The sequence below is a fragment of the Notamacropus eugenii genome, chromosome 5, assembly GCF_028372415.1.
Source record: "Notamacropus eugenii isolate mMacEug1 chromosome 5, mMacEug1.pri_v2, whole genome shotgun sequence".
NCBI classification, from domain to species: Eukaryota; Metazoa; Chordata; class Mammalia; order Diprotodontia; family Macropodidae; genus Notamacropus; species Notamacropus eugenii.
In genome coordinates, this window is record NC_092876.1 from 187531649 (window position 1) to 187552761 (window position 21113).

Sequence of the window (21113 nt, forward strand, 5' to 3'; positions counted from 1 at the left end):
TAAGTTTTACGCACACACACACACACACACACACACACACACACACAAACACACATATATCTGAACACTGCAAGTTCCTGATCTTGGTTTGGATCTGAGAAATAGTAGAGGACCCAGTCACTGTCAGCCAGCTGAGAGTCTGATGGTTCACAGCGACAGACCTGCAGGCTCCCCTTTGGTCTGGGATTCCTGCCTTGCTCATTTCTCAGCAGGTTTCAGATGGCTCTGGAGGCAGGAACTATGACCCTGCCTTGCTCCTTGGGGATGAGGTACACTGCTGCTTTTGAACTTGCTCCTTTCTTGATATACTACCTAGTACCATACAAAGACAAAGAGGGACGGGCGAGAGGAGAGGTACAGGACCCCTTTTCTGTCTGCACTAGATCTGTGACCCAGAAGTGGGTAGTAGGCAATAAAGCTACTAGTTCACACACATCCCCTTCACAATATCCTGCCATAGGTCTAGAAGTGCCCCAGGATGGGTTTAAGACCCCATCCTGCCCTGGCTCAAAGCCTTTTCCTGGGTACTGGCATGCTCTGTTCAGCGTGCTCTGCACCAGGACCTAAATCTAGTATCTGCAGACCTATCTTATTTGTCTCCTTATTCCAATATGAGATGGAAAAAGGACTGACTCATCATGACTTTTTCTTGCATTTCCCCGCCCTGATTCAGTCTGGTGAATGTTCCAGATCTGTTTGGGGAAGGAGGTCCTCATTCCATTGCTCCCACAACACCACCATCTTGGCTTCCTAAACCACTGCCATCTCCTTTACACTTTTCTCACGTGCCTATCACAATTGGCAATACACTTCTCCATTGCCCTTTGTGTGACCTATATTTTGCTTCTTCAGAGACAGTGATATGTCATGACTTCCAGTCGCTAGAAGAATATTGATGTGAAAACCATGGGGTTTACTTGTTTGTTTCAGGGAGAAGGCTGAGGTTTTTGACAGTATAGGATAATCTCCCCAAAACAAGCAGGAGTTACTGAAACATTAAAATCATGACCAAGTTTCTGCACAGCACTGGGTAACAGTTTACATAGCAATTTAAGTTAACAAAGCTCTCCTCGCAGCAATCGTGTTAGGAGGTAGCGCAAGTATTATTACGTACATTTTACAGATGAAGAAATGCAGCTTAAAAAGGCTAAGGAGTTTTTGCCCACAACCACAGTATCAGAGCTGAGCTACAAACCCAGGTCTTGGAGTACGGTGTAGTGGAAAGAGTGATAGGTTTGGAGTCAACTAACCTTCGGTACGTTGTTTTAATCCAACCAGTTTTTTATGATATCATCAGTTTATATAAATTGTTTCCAAGATGGCATTGTTTTAATTTGGTGGAAATGAAGGTCAATTATCCTACAGTTGTGAAAAGTGAAAATTTCCTCTCAAGGACTCCAAAAGAATTCTCCTGCTCATGCAGGATTACTGACACTTGTCCCTTCAGGAATTGAGGAATCTAATTCAAACACAGTTCTACTTAACATCATGCTACATAACTCCTTTTCTTTCTTCTTCCAACAGAAGCCTGCCCTCTTGTGGTCTGAGCAGCCATCAGGGGCAAGAGTTACTCAAGGTTGTTTTTTTTTCCTGAATTCCACTTCCTTGCTTGAAAAGCAATCAAGCATAGAAAATACTATCCACATCCAGAGAAAGAACTATAGGGTCTGAGTGCAGATCAGTTGTCACTTCTGTTTTTTGCTTTCTTTCTTGTGATTTTTCCCTTTTGTTCTGATTCTTCTTTTACAACATGACTAATGTGAAACTATATTTAACATGATCATATATGTATAACCTATATCGGATTGCTTGCTCTCCTGGGGAGGGAGGTGGAGAAGAAGGTGGGGAGGGAAGAAGGTAGAAAAATTTGGAAATCAAAGTCTTATGAAGACTATCTTTACATGTAATTGGAAAAAAATGTAATACAATTAAGTGGGGGGAAGGGGAAAAAATCAAGTAAAAGACATCTTTTACCGCTTCGTCTTTCCTTATCATCAAACAATGTTATACGTATATGGCACAACTCCAGGAATCTCATGAAGTAATCAAAAAAAATAAATAAAATTCCTATTTTTCACCAGAAATGGACAGCACAATAAACAACACATAGAAAGATGACATCTAAGATAAATTTCTTATAAGAATAAATGTCTACTCTATATTCTTTGTAATTTGCCACTAGAAGAATAAAAATTCCCAGATGCGTGGGTAAGGATGGACATTCACAGTAGCATCAGCTGTGAATGAATGAAAAAGCATTTATTGTATTAATTCATACTTGCTATGAACCAGACACTATGTTAAGCATTAGATATATAAATATCAGGAAACAAGACAGTCTCTACTGCTAAGGAGTTTACATTCTAATAGAAGACAACATATATATGGGAGCTAGTATTAAAGGGGGCCTATGATAGGTTCCTGGCAAGATAAAAGCTCTTATACAGCAGCCCAGAGTCCCAGGAGTAGGAGTCAAAGCTCTAGCGGAAGGAAGAGGAGAACCATAGAGGCAGCACCATAGTTTGGAGCTAGCCAGGAAGTTATGGGTCAGAACTTCTATTCCTAACATTAGCATTGTTATGACCTAGTCAACTATGAACTTTTGCAGTGGAAGCAGCTGGGTGGCTCAATGGACAGAGTGCTGGGCCTGGAGTCAGGAAGACTAGAGATCGAATCTGGCCTCAGACCCTTACTAGCTGTGTGACCCTGGTAAAGTCACTTAGCCTGTTTGCCTTAACGCATTGGACAAGGAAATGAACCACTCCAAGTATCATTGCCGAGAAAACTCCATGGATAGTATGATCCACAGGGTTATGAAGAGTCGGACATGATTAACCAACTTAACAACAATAACAATAAAACCCTCACACACCTAAGTTCATCCTCATTCTTGAAGTTAGAAGCACAAGAAAGTGGATTAACATGAAAAATGTTTCCTAAGGTCTTACTGACTGCTACATGCTCATAGAATAGGTTTAGTTGCCATCCAATCTGTCCCTATCATGTTAGGAGGTCAAGAAATGGTAACCTCTATAATTTAGGGAGGGAAAAGCTTTTTCTCAATATTATCCAGTCTTTTCTCCTCCAGTTCATCTGCTATTAATCTCATGAAAGCATAACTCCAATTGAATAAACCTCCTTCCCAAAATACTTTAGGGTTCCCTCATCATACTCATATCCACCTATCAAATAAAATACAAACTTCTTAGCATGGTAGTAAGAGATGTGATCCTACCTTTCCATCCTCACTGCTCTCTATACTTTCTTGTTTTTTTTAGATGAAACCAATATTTTATTAAAATTTCAGTAAATTTACATAATGGAAACACGTTAAATGAAAAAAAATTTACATTGACCTCATACCACCATTCTAAGCCATTACAATAGTTGACTAATAATAATTGTCAAGAGTAAATAAAATAAATAAGTAAAATAACTAATCCAGCAGAATAATGAAAACATGGTCAGTCGTACTGAATATATCTCTATGTTTTCACACAATCAGGGAGAAAGGCACATTATGAAATAAGACCACACAGTTATGCAAAAGACAAAAACAAGATTGAATTTAACTACATCTTTGTTGAATTGTGCATACTCTTTTGTATATTGGGTATTTTATAATGCAGTTCCTTCTGTCCTCTCTCCCATGCTTAAAAAAGTACATTTATACATACATAATCTATTTTTACATATTTGTATATGGCAAAGCCCTCCCCAACTGTAGAAGTCAGAGTTTCAAAGAGCTTTCTCTTCCTTTCTCCAAATATGGGTTAAGGGGTTGAGGTCAAGGAGGAGTAGGAAATTGGGGTGCTCTCTATACTCTTCTTGTGCATCCTATGCTCTGCCAAACTGGATTGCTACCCACAACACCTTCACCACCCCTCCGAGCCTTTCTTTACACTATTCTCTTCACATAGAAGGCCCCTTCCACCCCAGAGCTACCCAGAGAATTCCTACTCATCACTCAAGGCCTAGTTTGAAGCTCCCTTCCCCATGAAGCCTGACCTAGTGGAAGATACTCTCTACTTCTTCTGAAATCCCAAAGCATTTTGTATCTTTTATTGCATTTTTATTTGATCTCAGGGTACAATGATATATCTAACTTGCTAGAGGGTAGAAGTCATGTCATGCTTACATTGGTGTTCCCCATAGCATTAAATAGAAGATGTTCAATAAATTTTGGATAAATAAAATAAATGCAGAAAACAACTTATTTTTGGCAACAGAAAATAATTCAAGGAAATCTGATAAAACGTCATTAGTCCAAAGAACACATTATAGAACTACATGAATTTTCAAAGTAGCAAGCACTTTATGATGAATATCTCATTTAAATTAAAGCCATTATCAAGTATCTGAATGGCTGTCAAATAGAAGAAATACCCAAGATCTAAAGCTTGAAGGGACCAGTTAATCCAACACCTTCCTTTTACAACTAAGGAACTGAGGTCTAGGAAGGTTGAGTGACTTTCCCAAAGTTCATCATCATCAGGATCGTGTTTGTCCTTCGTTGCCCAGGAAGACTATGCCATCAGAGAAATGATGACATTACTTGCACTTGACTTTGTTCTGAGTGAGGGAGGGCTGTGCAGGTCACCAGCCTCATTTCTCCTCTAGAGCCATCTGAATCCAGTGACCTGATATTCCTTAGGATGACTGGACTACATGTGTCAGAAGCAGGATCTGAACCTAAGTTCATCCGATTCTACTGCTACCATCTGTTCCACATTCTTTTTGGATCCATGTGGATAGAAGATGCAATCTTACTGATATTTCCTACTCTCTTTTGGCAGTTTTGGAAATCTCCAAAATCACAATTCTCAATTAATTATTATATGCATTATGGCTAAAAGCAAACCATAAGGCTCTAAAAAAAAGTCAGTTCTTTTGCCAGACATCCGGGATTGACTTTTCCTTACTAACAGGAAAGACTTTCTTGCCAGGCAACACTTGGTTTGAAATATTGTAGTGAGGTCTGGAATTTCAAGTTTCAAACGTGCATACTCCTACATTTCTGCAAAGTATTGGGCAATTTTCTGACCCAAATACACTCTGGGATTTGAGTGAAAGATTCATTTTAAGAAGAGAGAATGCATTCAGATTTCCATGACTTTGACCCTAAGGACTCTAGGGATTATTATGAAACCTATCACGAATTTTGAGTCATTAACCAAAAAAAATTTCCTTGCCTTATCCACAGGGTTCTCTCCTTCCACTAACTCCCTGACGTATCAAGAGTAATTGATAACCAATGCCAGAGAATCACAGAATCTCAGGATTAAAGGAGACCTACAAAAAAACATCTAATTCAATTTCTTTTCAACATAAAGAGAAATGAGTCAAGGATGACCTGGATTGCTGAGAACACAGCATTGTCATTTAGCAGATACCTGGTTTAAAAAATGTCTCAAGAGGAAAGGATGTGGTTTTAGAGGGATGACACACAGTACACATGCATCAGCAGCAAAATGTACCAGATTTGTTATCATTATTTTTTAAATCTACCCTAGAATCAACCAGCCCAGTCCACCTAGAGCTTTTCTTTTGCTTAGATCTATGGTTTGCTTACTGGTGGGGATTTTTTTCTTATAGGATACCAAAAAATATATAAATACAGCAAAGATGTTAACTGCACAAAGAGAACATCTTAGCACAGTGACTTTTTTCTTTCATTGCGATTTGGTGACTGAATAGAGGTACCTAGCAGGCATTTTTTGGTACCTACTCTATGTCAACACATGTCACCATAATCCATGCAAGTATCCCCATCATAAAGACTTAAGTTACCATGCCTACACTGTATATACTAGCTTATGCTACTGCTCAAAAGGGGTCCTCTGATCTTTTCTTAATCATAAGCACTTTATTGTGCTTATAGATAATAGAGAGCAGAATAACTCACAAACCTCACTAGCACAGCAAGAGAAAAGTAATTCTTTTGTGGATTAATTCTGCTCAGCAGACCAGATAAATTCATACAATACCAGAACAATGGGTGAAGTTGCAAGGGGTAGGATGTCAAGGAATTTAAGATACCTCTAGTGGTATCATTAAAAATTAAATCAGAAACAAAACTATACAGCCAAACTCCCCAGTTCCCCATTAACATGAGGAATCCAGAACAGCAAGAATTTCAAAAGGCACTACTATATGACTACTATCTGGGGTGGTTTACTCCCACATATAGTTATCGTGCAATTCTAAGTACCAAAGAGCTTAAGTTGTGAACACAACCACAGGACGCCCCCCAAATAAAATCACTTAATCAAATATTCTTCGTTGTATAGATTGGGGTCAAACCCAGTATAAGTTCATGATAAGTTTGTATTGCTAAATGATTTATTAGTTTATATTCTTCCCAGAACCCATCACCACCTTAAGCATCACCCTGATTTCTAACGTCCATGTGAAGGTTACTTGTAATTACTCCTACTAGATGGCTACTAAGATCCCTTCCCATTTGAAATCTATAGTCCTGTAAGTAACACATTCCTATAAACAACAGTTCTTAACCTGGGGTCCAAGATCTTTTTTTTTTTCAATAGTTTGGTAAATATGTTTCAACATACTTATTTCCTTTGCAATTCTTCTATTTTATGCATTTAAAAACATTATTCTGAGGTTTCACCAAAATGCCAAACGGAGGTGGTAGGTGGCTATAAATAAGATCTGCAACTCCTGATACAGAGGTTTTAAGATTAAAAAGCACTTTCCTCAAAATAATGCCTTGAGGTAGGCACTAGGAGAGAAAAACTGATGCTCAAAGAGGTTAACAGAAGTTTCTAGTGATCAAATTGCTGGATAGCACAAGGGATAGAGAGTTACCCTGGGGTCAGAAAGACTAGACTTCAAATTTAGCCCCACATAGTTACTAGCTGGGGGACCCTGAGCAAATCATTTAACCTCTGTCTGCCTCAGTTTCCTCATCTATAAAATGGGGATGATGACAGCACCTGCCTCCAAGGGTTGTCGTGAGGATCAAAGGACATAATATTTGTAAAGCATTTTGCAAGCCTTAAACTACTATGAAAATTGTTATTGTTGCTGTTGTCACTATATAACAAAACCAAGACTAAAAGCTAAAAAAGAAGCAAGAATTTGTACACAAGTTGATCTTTTAAAATTATCAATTGTGGATAACACTTCTACTACCTACCTCAAAGTTACTGTGAGGAAAGGACTTTGTAAATCTTAACAGCATTATATGAAATGTAAATTATTGTTATTATTAATTATTTATAACAAACCTCAGCTCATACAAGGCTTCAGTTCAAATTAATTCAAAAATAGGTATTAAGTCTCTACTATGTACAAGACACTGTGCTAGCCTGGGGCTAGCCACATAGACAAAAACAAGTCTACTCAACGCGATTCTCATGGAACCTTATTGTTCCTTTATATTCACCTTTGGTAAGCTCTCTTCACTTCTATACCCCTTGTCTTCTAAAGTTTGTCTTTCTGAGGTCTGATTTCACTAATAAACCACATTGGTCTTATTATACACCTCACCCTTTTCTTATTCATGGGAACCAACAATGCCAGTTTCCACAAAATCTTGTCCTTTGGAGCCTCCCATCCCTCTTAAGCCAATTTCTCTTTTATAGTCAGTGCCTAGGAGTTCCACAAGTTTATATTCTTCTGAGGGCAGCTTTTGGAGCTATGCTGGGGTTAAAAAAAAATCAAAGAAAGAATGACGCTTATTTGGCACTGGCAAGAAAATCACAATGTACAATGGAGAAGAGTATCCAACTCCAACTGGCTTCTATCTTTTCTGCAGGGAGAATGATCTTCAGATAGTAAAGAACAGAAAAATAAATAAATAAAGCCTGTAAAAAGGGAGAAGATGGTGACAGCTCACACTGCCCCCAAATGAGGGCTTGGACAAACTACATCATAGGGTGGCAAAATAATGCACAAGTATTTGCAGACGTGTTCTCAGTGATTTCTAAAAAATTATGAAGAAAGGAAATTAGGAAGAACATGCAAATTGGAGATGGGTAAATGTCTCAACCTTTAAGTGAAGAAAAAATTTCAAATTTTATATAGGCCAGTAAACTTGACAACAAACTTTTTTAAAATTCTAGTAGAAATTACTAAAGGGATAGTTTGTGAGCATTTAGAAACAAAGGGAGGCAATAATTATGAGTCAAAATGGGTCAAAAAAGAATCATAAATGGCTAACGAATTTTTTTAAACAAGCCTGATACTAGCCTAATAAATAAGAGAACTGTCACAGTCATTGTATGTCAGGATTTCCGCAAGGCATTTATCTAACAAAATCTCTCTCCATCACTTATAAACAAGATGGGATAATGCAGGCTAGATCCCTGGTAAAGTTAAGTAGATTTAGAGATAGCTAAAAAGATCCAAAAGAGTGAAGGATGACAGATGTTGTTCAGGAAGGAAGTCTCCAATAGAGTACTCCAAAGATTCAACACATTTATCAATAACTAGGGGATGACTGTGCCTAACACGAAGCTAGAAATGACTGTAAACATAATGGATCATAAAACTGGTATCCAAAAATATCTGAATGGTCTGATCCTATCGGGTTGAAGCTAACAAAATGAAATGTAATTGGGATAAAGCCCTGCCTGCGAATTAAAAACAAAAAACTCCACGCTGAACAAGTACAGTGTAGGAAAAATAAGGCTAGAAAGTAGTACATATGAAATAGATCTTGGTGTTCTAGTGGACTAGTTAAAAGTCTTAAGTAAATGAAAAGGTATTATTACAGACTTTTCAGACCTTTAATCATCTACATAAATTAACAAAGAGATATAATTTTACCATAGTGAGAAGATGATGTATCAAATAAACAGAAGGAAATCACATTGTCACTTTCTATCTGGAGAATATATGATTATTTATTTTAAAAGAAATGCTGCTAATCCCCTATCATTACCAGAGTGTTCATTTTGTTGACATTAGAAACTATTTAAGATGCATTATAAAACAAGTATATCCTTTTTCATAGTTTTGTAAGAATCTGAGTCAAGCACAACCCTTAAATGATTGCTTCTTGCCTCTCCCATCCCACCAACATGGGCAAAACACATGGTACTTCAGAATCACTTCTGGCCAAAGAGAGTCACAGATGCTCCTCTCACCTGAATGTGCATGGCGCCCTCTACTGCCACTTTGAGGTCGGTGCAACCACTTATGAGAGCCAGCTGCTGATCAGCAGTTAAAGATCCTTTTAGTGTACCAGCCTGCTCCAGGCCTTTCATCTCTTTTCTAGGAGAAAGCAACAGAGAAAGATCACAGAATGTATTAGAAATTTTGTGTTACGGAAACAAAAGACAGCTCCATGCCTGGGAGTCTGTGTGCCAAGGATGCTTCAGGGAAACACTTATTCATATGGCACACATACAAATAAAGTAGATCACAGGGTTATACCACTTGAGGAAGAGTAAAGCAGGGGAGGAAAGTAACAAGTTACCTGTGAAAAAAGGATTTTTGTTTTCAAAACGTAGGGTAGGAGAGGGAAAACTTGAGCTTAGGTATTTTTTCATGTATTTTGGAATGTTTAAGTTTATTTTTAAAATTTTCTACATTGGAATAGTCTCAGAAAATGAGCATCTTTTCAGGAGGCCTGTCAGGGACAGCATTCAGATATAACTTCTGCCTCAAACTCCATCACATACAAATAATAGGACACAGAGCACAGAACTTAATATAAGCTACCACTGAGGACAGAATTGTAGTCTCTCTAGCAGGTTTTCAGAAGTTTGACACAAGGGTGCAATCGGTTTCATCCATACCAAAGACAAGCATACACATGGCCTGACCAATGAAACAGGAAGCTTAATATGCCTTCTTTGGGAAAACATTTTCCAAAGGGTCTGACCAATTAATTATATCTTTACCTATGAATTGAAACTAAAATTATATTACAACTGGTTAACTAGGTCATTGAGATCCAAAACACTACAAAAGGAGAAACGTATATGAACTAGAAACATGTACTAGGAGGGAAAGGAGTGAAAAGAGGAAGAGAAGTAGGGGGAGAGAAACCAAAAAATGGTCTCATTTTGCTCCACACTCTTGTAAGCATTGGGGTTACAAAGAAAGGCAAAAAACCGTCCCTCCATGCAAAAAGCTCACAGTCTAATAAGGAAGACAAAAGGAAAACTACTATATATCCCCAAAATATAAAGTAAATTGATAAATTGGAGATAATAAACAAAGAGGAAGCATTAGAACTAAGGAAAATAGGGAAAGACTTCGTGTAGAAGGTGATATTTTAGCTAAGACTTGAAGGAAGTCACAAGGTGATAGAGATGAGGAAGCAGAGATGAAAACAGAGAGGATTCCAGGAATGGCCAGTGAAAATGTAGAGAGTTAAGAGATAGAATGTTTTATTCAAGAAACATCAAGGAGGCCAGTGTTTGGGGGGAAAGATAATGAATTCAGTTCAGATATGTTGAGTTTAAGATGCCTATGGGACATCTAGTTCAAGATGTCCAACAGGCAGCTAAAGATGCAAGGCCAGAGGTCAGCTGAGAGGCAGATATATAGAGGAGATAACTGAATCCATGCGAGCTGCTGACATAACCAAATGAAGTAGTGTAGAGAGAAAAGAGAAGAGGGTCCAAGACAGAACTTTGTAAGACACTTACAGTTAGTGGGTATGACTTGGATGAAAATTCAGCAAAGAAAACTGAGGAGCATTCGGAAAGACAGAAGGAGAGCTAGGAGATATTAGTGCCATGAAAAAAACCTAGAAAGAAGAGAATATAAAGGAGAAGAGGATGATGAATAATGTCAAAGACTACAGAGAGGTTAAAAAGAATGAAGATTAAGGTCATTAAATCTGTCAATTATGAGAACATGAGATTTCTCCAATGACACCCAGCAGCACTTGAGCTAATGTGGAGAAGACATGGAGGTTTAAGAGTTTGTGACTGGAGCCCTGAGATAGGAGGCAGAGCCAAGATGGTGGAGTAAAGGCAGGCATTCACCTGAGCTCTCCCAAATTCCCCTCCAAACAACTTTCAGATAACACCTCAAAACAAACTTTGGAGCAGCAAAATCAACCAAAGGCAGGAGTGAAACAATTTTCCAGTCAGGACAGCTTAGAAGGCCAGCATGAAAGATCTGTAAAAGTAGAGCAGGGTCCAGCACAAGCCATGTCATGTCCCAGAAAGCCAACAGCAGCATTTGGGGTCACTGCATCAGGAGTAACAGCTTCCACAGCTCCCAGCCCACAGATACTAAGGAGGAGGAACAACTAGTCAGAAGGAGATTACAGGGGACCCTTGGTTGGCACTGGGTGCACAACTCTGTTGTATTACCTATACACAGTTCCCAGTTGCAGTTCCAAGCAACGAAGAACACAAGCACACTAACGATTGTGGCCTGTGGGAGAATGGGGACTCTGATCACAGTTTCAGAATGAAAGAGTGCTTGTGGTCACTCACAGACTGGAGCACAGGCCAGGAGAACAATGATTACACCTCTCCTTAGATCATACCACCTTGGAAACACCAAAAACCTATACACCCAGAACCAGTTCTGAAAACAGTAGCATAAAAGGCCTGAAGCTTGAGACAGTGCCCCTTCCATCTCAGAAGCAAAGCCCAACTTTAACCCAAAGTTAAAAGTCAAGATACGAGCTGGGAAAATAAGCAAATAATAAAAAAAAAGAACCTGAGCATAGAAAGTTACTACAGTTACAGGGAAAATCAAGACACAAACTCAGAAGAAAACAAGGACGTCAAAACATGCAAAGCCTCAAAGAAAAATGTGAATTGGTCACAGGCTCAAAAAAGAATTCGTAGAAGAGCTCAAAAAGAAAGATAGAGGAAAAACTGGGAAAAGAAATGAGTGTGATGCAAGAAAAGTATGAAAAAAGAGATAACACTTAGCAAAGGAAGCATAAAAAAATGCAAAAGAATATAATGCCTTAAAAACACAATTGGCCAAATAGTAAAAGAGGCACAAAAATCCATTGACAAGAAGAACTCCTTAAAAACCAGAACTGACCAAATGGTAAAGAGGTACAAAAATTTATTAAAGAGTTGAGACATCATATTTCAAGAAATTATCAAGAAAAAATTGCCTTGATAACCTAGAACAAGAGGGCAAAACAGAAATTGAAAGAATCCATTGATTACTTCTTGAAAAATATCTCAAAATGAAAACTCTCAGGAATACTATAGCCAGATTAGTTCCCACGTCAAGGAGACAACATTACAAGAAGCACTAGTAGGAAGAAGAAAAACAGGGCAAATTATCTCACAAAAAAGGAGGTATGAAAGGAAAAGCTTTTACAGTGGAAGGGAGGATGGAGGGTGTTGGTAGGAAATGCTTGATCTTTGCTATCATGAGAATTGACTCCAAAAGGCACAGATTGTTAAAATCTCACTCACCCCAACTGGTGTTCTAATGAACCTTGTGTCTGACTGAAAGAAGGTTTGAGTTCTCAAATTCTTTTGAGGCAGAGCCATGCCTTTGGCCCTTGAATTTTGGGATTCCCAGCACCCCTCAACCACAACAACCACAATATTTCCTAAGGCCCTGATGTTAACTGGGCTAGCGTTTCCATGGCTCTACTTTATGTAGGCCCACTTATATTGGGGGAAAAGATACTGAAACTACTGTCCTTGAAACTTACTTGGTCCAGCACACAAACCTTTGAATCACTGACAAAGTTTTCTGGTTCCTAAGTACAAAAAGTCACCCCACAAGGAATCCTAAGTTCCTCTTTGAGACTTCTCACTGGCAGACCGGCATGGCCAACACAGGAGTAAGGAAGCAGCGTTCAACCAAATCAATGTTGCACCTCCTGAATATTCCCTCTCTACTATAAACAGAAAAACAAAACTGCTGCCACAAATATGTATAGTTAAGCAGAACAAATTCCTACATTGTCCATGTTTGAAAAAGTACGTCTTGATCTGTACTCTGAGTCTATCACCTCTCTGTCAGAAGTGCCTGACAGAGGCACTTTAGAGGAGTCAGAACCTGTGATTTGACATGTGAGTTTGAGATGCCAATGGAACCTCCTGGTGGGGATGTCAAACAAAATGTTACTGACATAGGATGTGAGCTGAAGAGAGAGAATAGGGATCTGGGAGTCATTAGTATAGAGATAATTGAACCCATAATAGATCATTAAGAAAGAAAGTATAGCAAGGGAAGGGAAAAACATCTGGGACAGAGCTTCATATTGTACCCATGAAAAGCTGGATGGGAAATGGATGATACAGAGAAGACAGTTAGCAGAACCCAATCTTCTAAGGATGAAGTATCACCTCAGCTGAGGGCTCCAGTTCAAGTCACATGCTCAAAATAGAGAGAAATTTTATCATATCATGCCTAGTACAGCTATGCAGGGAATCAGTGGAGCATTAACAGGCAATGACCATGTGAGATCAGCAAGGAAGGAGGAGTGCCCAGCAGAGTTTGTATGCCATGTTCACATGCTAGGCATGAACCAAAAGTCCAAGAGACACTGCACTCCTGGCAGAGAAGGCAAGCCACGTGACAGCAGTAGCGAGCAAGTCCAATGGGAGCTGTACAAAGACATGACCAGAAGTCATAAGGAACCCTGAAACGTCAGAGGCCAGATTTGTCCTTTCTCATGTGTTTTCTGGTCTATGTGGATGCCCTGGGATTCATGTGTTTAAGCTGGGTCCAGTCTTCATGCTGATGCTGTCAAGTGTGGCCTGAGTTTATGGGGAAAATGTTTCATAACTACTTTTCTTACTATACAATTTCATTGAAAGCCTCCATTTTTAAGCACTACATTCTACAAGACGCCTTTCTTGATGTGCCCTAAATGCTAATACCCTCCTCACACTGCCTTGAATTTTAAATATACTTGTCTTTGTTTTTGTTCTCTAATTCAATAAGACACAAGCCCCCTGAGGGCAGTGATTATTAAAAGAATTGGGTTAAAGAAGGAATAACATACACACTCAGTTGAGTTTGGAAATCTGTCTTAGAGATAAGTGAGGAGGGGGATAATAGAAGCTAATGGGGAAAATGGTGAACTGAGAGAAGAGAGGACAGACTGAGGGAGGTAGTGGTCAGAAGCAAAACACTTTTAAGGAGAGACACAGTAGAAGGAAAGAAAAAAGAAGAATAAATGGAGGGAATAGGATAAAAGGAAATATAGTTAGTAATCATAAGTGTGAATGTCAATGGGATGAACTCACCCATAAGATAGAAGCAGCTAGCAGAATGGATTAAAAACCAGAATCCTACAATATATTGTTTACAAGAAACACACTTGAAGCTGAGAGACATACAAAAATAAAGGTAAGGGGCCCAGAAAAGAATCTATTCTGCTTTTTCAGAAGTTAAAAAAAAAACAGGGGTAGCATCATAATCTCAAAGTAAAAGCACAAATAGAACTAATTTAAAAAGATAAGTATGGAAATTACATTTTGCTAAAAGGTAAGATAAAAATGAAATAATATCAATATATTATATATAATACATATTATATATAATAACATTTAGTATTACTAATGCAATCAGCATAGCATTCAAATTCTTTTTTTTTCCAAGGAGTTAACAATCACTTTAATCAAGCATAGGTATCAGAGAAAATCAAAATCAAAATTTCAGAGAAATCAAAAATAAATCAACAGACAGCACTTCCAAACTGCCTGATCATTACATACATTCACATGTCTGACCATTACATTCATCAACTTCTGGGTTTTAGCTGGAGGGGCTGGGGGGAAGGGACGGGCTCCTTAATGGCTTCCCAGAGTCTCTCTGGTCAAAAAAACACTTCCAGCAAGTAAGCCCCACAACATTCAAATTCATAAAGGAAAAGTTAAAGAAGGAAATAGAAAGTAAAACTAGACTAATTTGGCACCTCAATTTTCCCTCCTCAAAATTAGATAAATCTAACAATAAAATAAAAAAGAAATAAGTTTTGAGACTAATGGAATTTTAGAAAAGTTAGACATGATAGGAGAACACTGAATGCAAATAGAAAGAATACATCTTTTTTTTTTTTCAGCTGCTCATGGCACCTTCACAAAAACTGACCATGTGTTAAGGCATAAAAGCCAAGTTACCAGAATCAAAAATTAAATGGGTGCATTCACCACCAATAAAGATGAAATTAAAGCAATTATTAGGAATTAGCAATTATTAGGAACTATTTTGCCTGGAACTGGAACAGCAAGGTGGTACAGTGGATAACATGTGTCATTGTCCCCTTCAAAAACAAAGGATGAACACAACAACAACAGCCCTGTAGTCAGAAGGACCTGAATTAAAATCTGGCCTCAAAAACCTAGTAGCTGTGTGACCCTGAGCAAGTTACTTAATCCTGTTTGCTTCAATTTCTCACCTGTAAAATGAGCTGCAAAAGAAAACGGCAAACCACTCCAGTATCTTTGACAAGAAAACTCACATGAAAGCGCAGAGTCAGACAAGACTAAAACAATACAACAACAATAGTTTTGCTCAACAACAATTATGTCAATAAATCTGACAATCTAAGTGAAATTTTAAAAAAAAATTTTAATTTAAAATTAAAAAAAAATTTTTAATCATAAATTGCCAGATTAATAGAAGAGGAAATAGGATCTTTAAATAACTCTATCTTAGAAAAAGAAATTGAACAAGTCATTAATGAGCTCCCTAAGAAAAGAAGCTCCAGGATCAGATGGTTCATAAGTGAATTCTTCCAAATATTTAAATAATAATTAATTCTTAAATAAACAATTAGCAACTTCAGCAAAGTTGCAATGTATAAAATAAATCCACATGAATCATCATTATTTCTCTATATTAGCAACAAAGCCCAGCAGGAAGAGTTAGAAAGAGAAATTCCATTTAAAATAACTGAAGACAAAAAATATTTGGGAATCTACATGCCAAGACAAACCCAAGAACTATATAAACACAGCTACAAAATACTTTTCAACAAATAAAGATCTAAACTGGAGAAATATTCATTACTTAAGGGTAGTCCAAGCCAATATAATTAAAATGATAATTCTATCTAAATTACTTATTCAGTGCCATACCAATCAAACTACCAAAAGAATTATTTTATAGAGCCAGAAAAAATAACAAAATTCATCTAGAAGAACAAAAGGTCAAGAATATCAAGGGAATCAATGAAAAATAATTGTGAAGGCAGGTGTCCTAGCCATACCAGATCTCAAAACGTTTTACAAAGTGATAATCATCAAAACACAACCAGGAAATAGAGTCACAAAGAGTTGGACACAACTGAAACAATAGAACAACAAATCATCAGAAAAATTTGGTACTGGCTAAGAAATAAAAATGGTGGATCAGTGGAATAGATTAGGTACACAATACACAGTAACCATGGTAACCTAGCATTTGATAAATCCAAAGACCAAAATCTTTGGGACAAGAACTCACTATTTGACAAAAACTGCTGGAAAAAAACTGGAAAGCAGTTTGGCAGAAACTAGGTATAATCCAACACCTCAAACTATATGGCAAGATAAGGTCAAAATGGATACATAATTTAGCCGTAAAAGATGATATCATAAACAGATATGGGGAGCACTGAAAATTTTACCTGTCAGATTTGTGGATAAGGGAAGAATTTATGATGAAACAAGAGAATAGATAGGATCATGGGAGGTTAAATGGATAATTTTGATTATATGAAATTTAAAAGGTTTTGCACAAACAAAAGCAAGGCAGCCAAAATTAGAAGAAAAGCAGGAAACTGAGGGGTAATTTTTATAGCAAGTTTCTCTGATAAAGTCCTCATTAATCAAATAAATAAAGAATTGAGTCAAATTTACAAGAATGCAATTCATTCCCTAATGGACAAATAGTCAAAGAATATGAACAGGCAGTTTTCAGAAGAAGAAACCAAAGCTATTTATAGTCATATGAAAAAATGTTCTAAATCACTTTTGATTAAAGAAATGCAAATTTAATCAACTTCCAACGTACTACCTTGCAACTATAAGACTGGCTAATAAAAAAAAAGAAAGAAAGAAAATGACACATGTTGAAGGAGATATGGAAAAATACAAACACTAATGCACTATTGAGGAATTATATACTCATCCAACCATTCTGGCGAGCAATTTGGAACTTGCTCAAAGGCATACCTTTTGTGCATAACTTTTGACCCAACAACACCACTACAAGGTCTGTATCCCAAAGAGATGAAAGAAAAGGGAAAAGGATCTATATGTAAAAAATATTTATAGCAGCTCTTTTGGTGGTAGCCAAGAATTGGAACTTGAGAAGATGCTTATGAATTCGGGAATGGCTGAACAAGCAGTGGTATATGACGGTGATGCAATACTACCATGCTATGAGAAATGAGCAGAATGGTTTCAGAAAAACCTGGGAAGACTTATGTGAATTCATGCAAAGTGAAGTGAGCAGAACCAGGAAAACATCTTACAAAGTAACAACAATACTGTACAATGATGTACTGTGAATGGCTCACCTAGTCTCAAGACATGATCCAAGACAATTCTGAAGGACTCATGATGAAAAATGTTATCCACCTCCAGATAAAGAACTGATGTACTCTGAACACTGACTGAAGCATAATTTTTTCACATTATTTTTCTTGCTTCTTTTTGCAACATGGCTAATATGGAAATATCTCTTACATGATTTCACATATATAATTGATATCATGTTTATTGTCTTCACAAAGGGTGGGGGAGGGATGAGATGAGAGAATTTAGAATTTCAAATTTTTAAAAAATGAATGTTAAAAACAAATAATTTTTTTCAAAGAGAGATGATCTGAGTAATGAAATGCATTTCAAATTAGTAACCACTTGTAACAAAGTTCAACAGTTTGGTAACCTTCAGGGTGCTGAACATTACATTTTGTTCCTGCAAAAGCCATAGGGGCAGGATGGAGCAGAAAAAAAGAGTGTAATGGGTTATCTGGTTCACCGCTTACAGTCAAAGTGGACTTGACTAGGTTCATGCCCATGCAAGCCAAGCATGACAATATGCTTAAGGAAATGAACCTGGACTAAGTTGCAGTACTGGACCTTGACACTGAAAGCATGACAATTGTACCTTTAGCACATTTTCCAAAGGACTATTGTGACTGAGCATCTCCTGAACTCCCTGTTGTCTGAGCTCCACCTCAAAAAGTTGAAGTGCAATCTGCAGAGGACTGCTAAGACCACCAGTGCAGCTAGACATGTAACCAGTTCCCATAAGGCAACAAAATCTGAAAGCAGCTCTTTAACATATATCGCTATCTATTAGTAATGCATCAGAATCAAATATCAAAAGACTTCTTGGACACCATTGGCTTACTGTACTGCCCTCAGCCCTTTAGTTCCTTCTCTGTGCCTGAGAATCCCTTAATTGGAGCAACAGCAAAAAACAAAAAACAAAATAACTGCTCCATAATGTAATGCTTTCTTCCTTTTTCAAATGAGAGGCAACATAGCAGGAAAAATGCTAGATTTAAAGGGCAAGAAACACTGAAGGAAGTTCCTATCACACCAGGAGTTTTCCAACTCAAGGAATTACAGTTCCTTTATGGATCTGCATAACCAGGAAAGTACTAGCCCTTTGGGAGCTCTCACAAATGCTGGTCTCTAAGCCAGGGGTCACAACTTATAAATAATTTTTTTAAAAAACCTCTTTCTATAGAAGAAGGATAGTACAAAGAAATGAAGTCAGAATAGAGGAAGACAGTTGATCATAAAAGTAGAGAACACCAATTCACAAAAGCCAAGGAAAGAGATGTTTTTCAGAAAGAAGGTAGTAAATAGGGTCAGATACTACAGAAAAGTCAAAGATAAAGCTTTTCTTTAAATGACTAGTCCTGAAAAGAATTTTCAAAAAAGGAAGAGGGTGGCACATTTAGCAATAAATGCTAAATATGGTCAAATATATTAGAAATAAAAGTACTAGATAGCTATTTCTTAATTCAATAAATATTTATTGAGTATTTATTCTGGGTAAAGAACTGTGAGAAAGAGGAATAAATCAAGGTCTTTGCCCTCAAGGATCTTACAATCTGGCAGTTTACAATCCAGCAGCAACTAATCAATAATTTCTGAAATATACAGACATCATTAAGACATATAATTTGAAGCAAGATTTAAAGAAATACACAGCTACAAATCATTATGATTAGTTTGTTATTGTTGTTGTCCAATCACGTCTGATTCTTTTTTACTCCATCTGGGGTTTTCTTGACAAAGATCCTGGAGTGGTTTATCATTTCCTTCTCCAGTTCCTTTTACAGGTGAGAAAACTGGGGTAAACAGGGTTAAGTGACTTGTCCAGGATCACAGAACTAGTCAGTGTCTCAGGCCAGATTTGAACTCAGAAAGATGAGTCTTCCTGACTCCAGGCCTGGCTCTCTATTCACTGCACCACTTACCTGCCCTTAGTATTAGTATCTTCCCCAATAATTTCAATTGTCAATCAATCACTACTTACTTATGCTTTCCATAAGCCATCATCTTCCTGATGCCACGGTCCTCTTTGAGAATGAAGGACAAACAACAAACTTATGCTTTATTTCAAGTTGAGTAATTAGCCTAGAATTTTTTCTTCATGTAAAGTATCTTTTCTGACTCTGAGTAAAGATCTGGTTTAAATCTCCCTCTGACACTGCCACCAGTTTTTCAAGTTTCAGAAAAGCTTCCATGCTTTAATTACTGGTTTGTCACTTATCAGCGAGAAGGCATTCATTTACTTTCTGAACATTATTCATTTAGCGGTAAGTCTACTTTTTGTCATCTTGGCACTGGGAGAAACTGCTTTCTTTGTCTCCTCTCTCCTGGCAGCTTGACTTTAGCCACAATAAGAGATATGCCACTCAATGACACTTACTGTCTTTATGACTCACCTACAATGCACAAACCCCCTCGATTGCTTCTTTCCTCCTTTGAATGACCATTTCTCACTGGTATGTTTTTTTTTCTTTAAAGGCAATTTTGATAACCAATAATCTTTTAAATTTTTTAATATTATGCCATACATATACTAGATCCATATGCTGTTCAACCAAAGGTTGAAAGTATTGAAAGAGGGGCGGAGCCAAGATGGTGGAGTAGAAAGACGCACATACACATAGCTCCGAACCCACAACCCATAGAACAACTACAAAGAAGTAACTCACGGCGAATTCTGCACCCAGAGGCCACAGAACATTGGAGCGAGGGAGATTTCTGTTCTGCAGAGACCTGCAAACCTCTCGCAAAAGGTCCTTCACGCTGCGGACTGGGCGCCGGGACTGGGCGCCGGGACTGGGAGCTGAGTACAGCCCTGCCGGGGCCACAGCACTGAGAGGAAAAGATCCGAGCAGGCTTCAGGGACGGGATCTCCAGCAGCGACACAAGTCCCTCCACCCACAGGTGACGGGGGTTGGTGAGAGAGTCTCTTTGGCGGGTCGAGGGGGGAGTGGGGTGCCCCCATGGCTCGGGCCCCCTCGGGAGGCAGAAGCAGAGGGGCAGCTGCAGACCAGGGCTCCCCAACCAGGCAGGAGCCTGGATCCATTGTTGAAGGTCTGTGCATAAACTCCCTGAGGGAACTGAGATGCCCCAACCTGAGCATCTGAACTTAATCTCACACTGAATAGCAGCCCTGCCCCCACCCAAAGCCCTGAGGCTGAAAGCAGTATTTGAATCTCAGACCCCAAACGCTGGCTGGGAGGATTAGGAGGCAAGGTGGGTGTGAGGAAAATATTCAGAGGTCAAGTCACTGGCTGAGAAAATGCCCAGAAAAGGGAAAAGAAATAAGACTATAGAAGGTTACTTTCTTGGTGAAAAGGCATTTCCTCCCTTCCTTTCTGATGAGGAAGAACAATGCTTACCATCAGGCAAAGACACAGAAATCAAGGCTTCTGTGTCCCAGCCCACCCAATGGGCTCAGGCCATGGAAGAGCTCAAAAAGAATTTTGAAAATCAAGTTAGAGAGGTGGAGGAAAAGCTGGGAAGAGAAATGAGAGACATGAAGTCAAAGCATGAACAGCAAATCAGCTCCCTGCTAAAGGAGACCCAAAAAAATGTTGAAGAAAATGACACCTTGAAAACTAGCCTAACTCAATTGGCAAAAGAGGTTCAAAAAGCCAATGAGGAGAAGAATGCTTTCAAAAGCAGAATTAGCCAAATGGAAAAGGCGATTCAAAAGCTCACTGAAGA

General features: G+C 38.2%; 1 protein-coding gene across 4 annotated transcripts in view; it reads right to left on the reverse strand.

The window, feature by feature from the left end:
* CRYL1 (crystallin lambda 1) overlaps positions 1-21113 on the reverse strand; it is a 192704-nt gene that overhangs the window by 138137 nt on the left and 33454 nt on the right. For all 4 annotated transcript variants that reach the window (XM_072611687.1, XM_072611689.1, XM_072611690.1 and 1 more), the window contains exon 3: positions 9114-9240. In XM_072611687.1, the coding sequence (XP_072467788.1) occupies positions 9114-9240 (127 nt within the window). The remainder of the gene's footprint in view (positions 1-9113; positions 9241-21113) is intronic.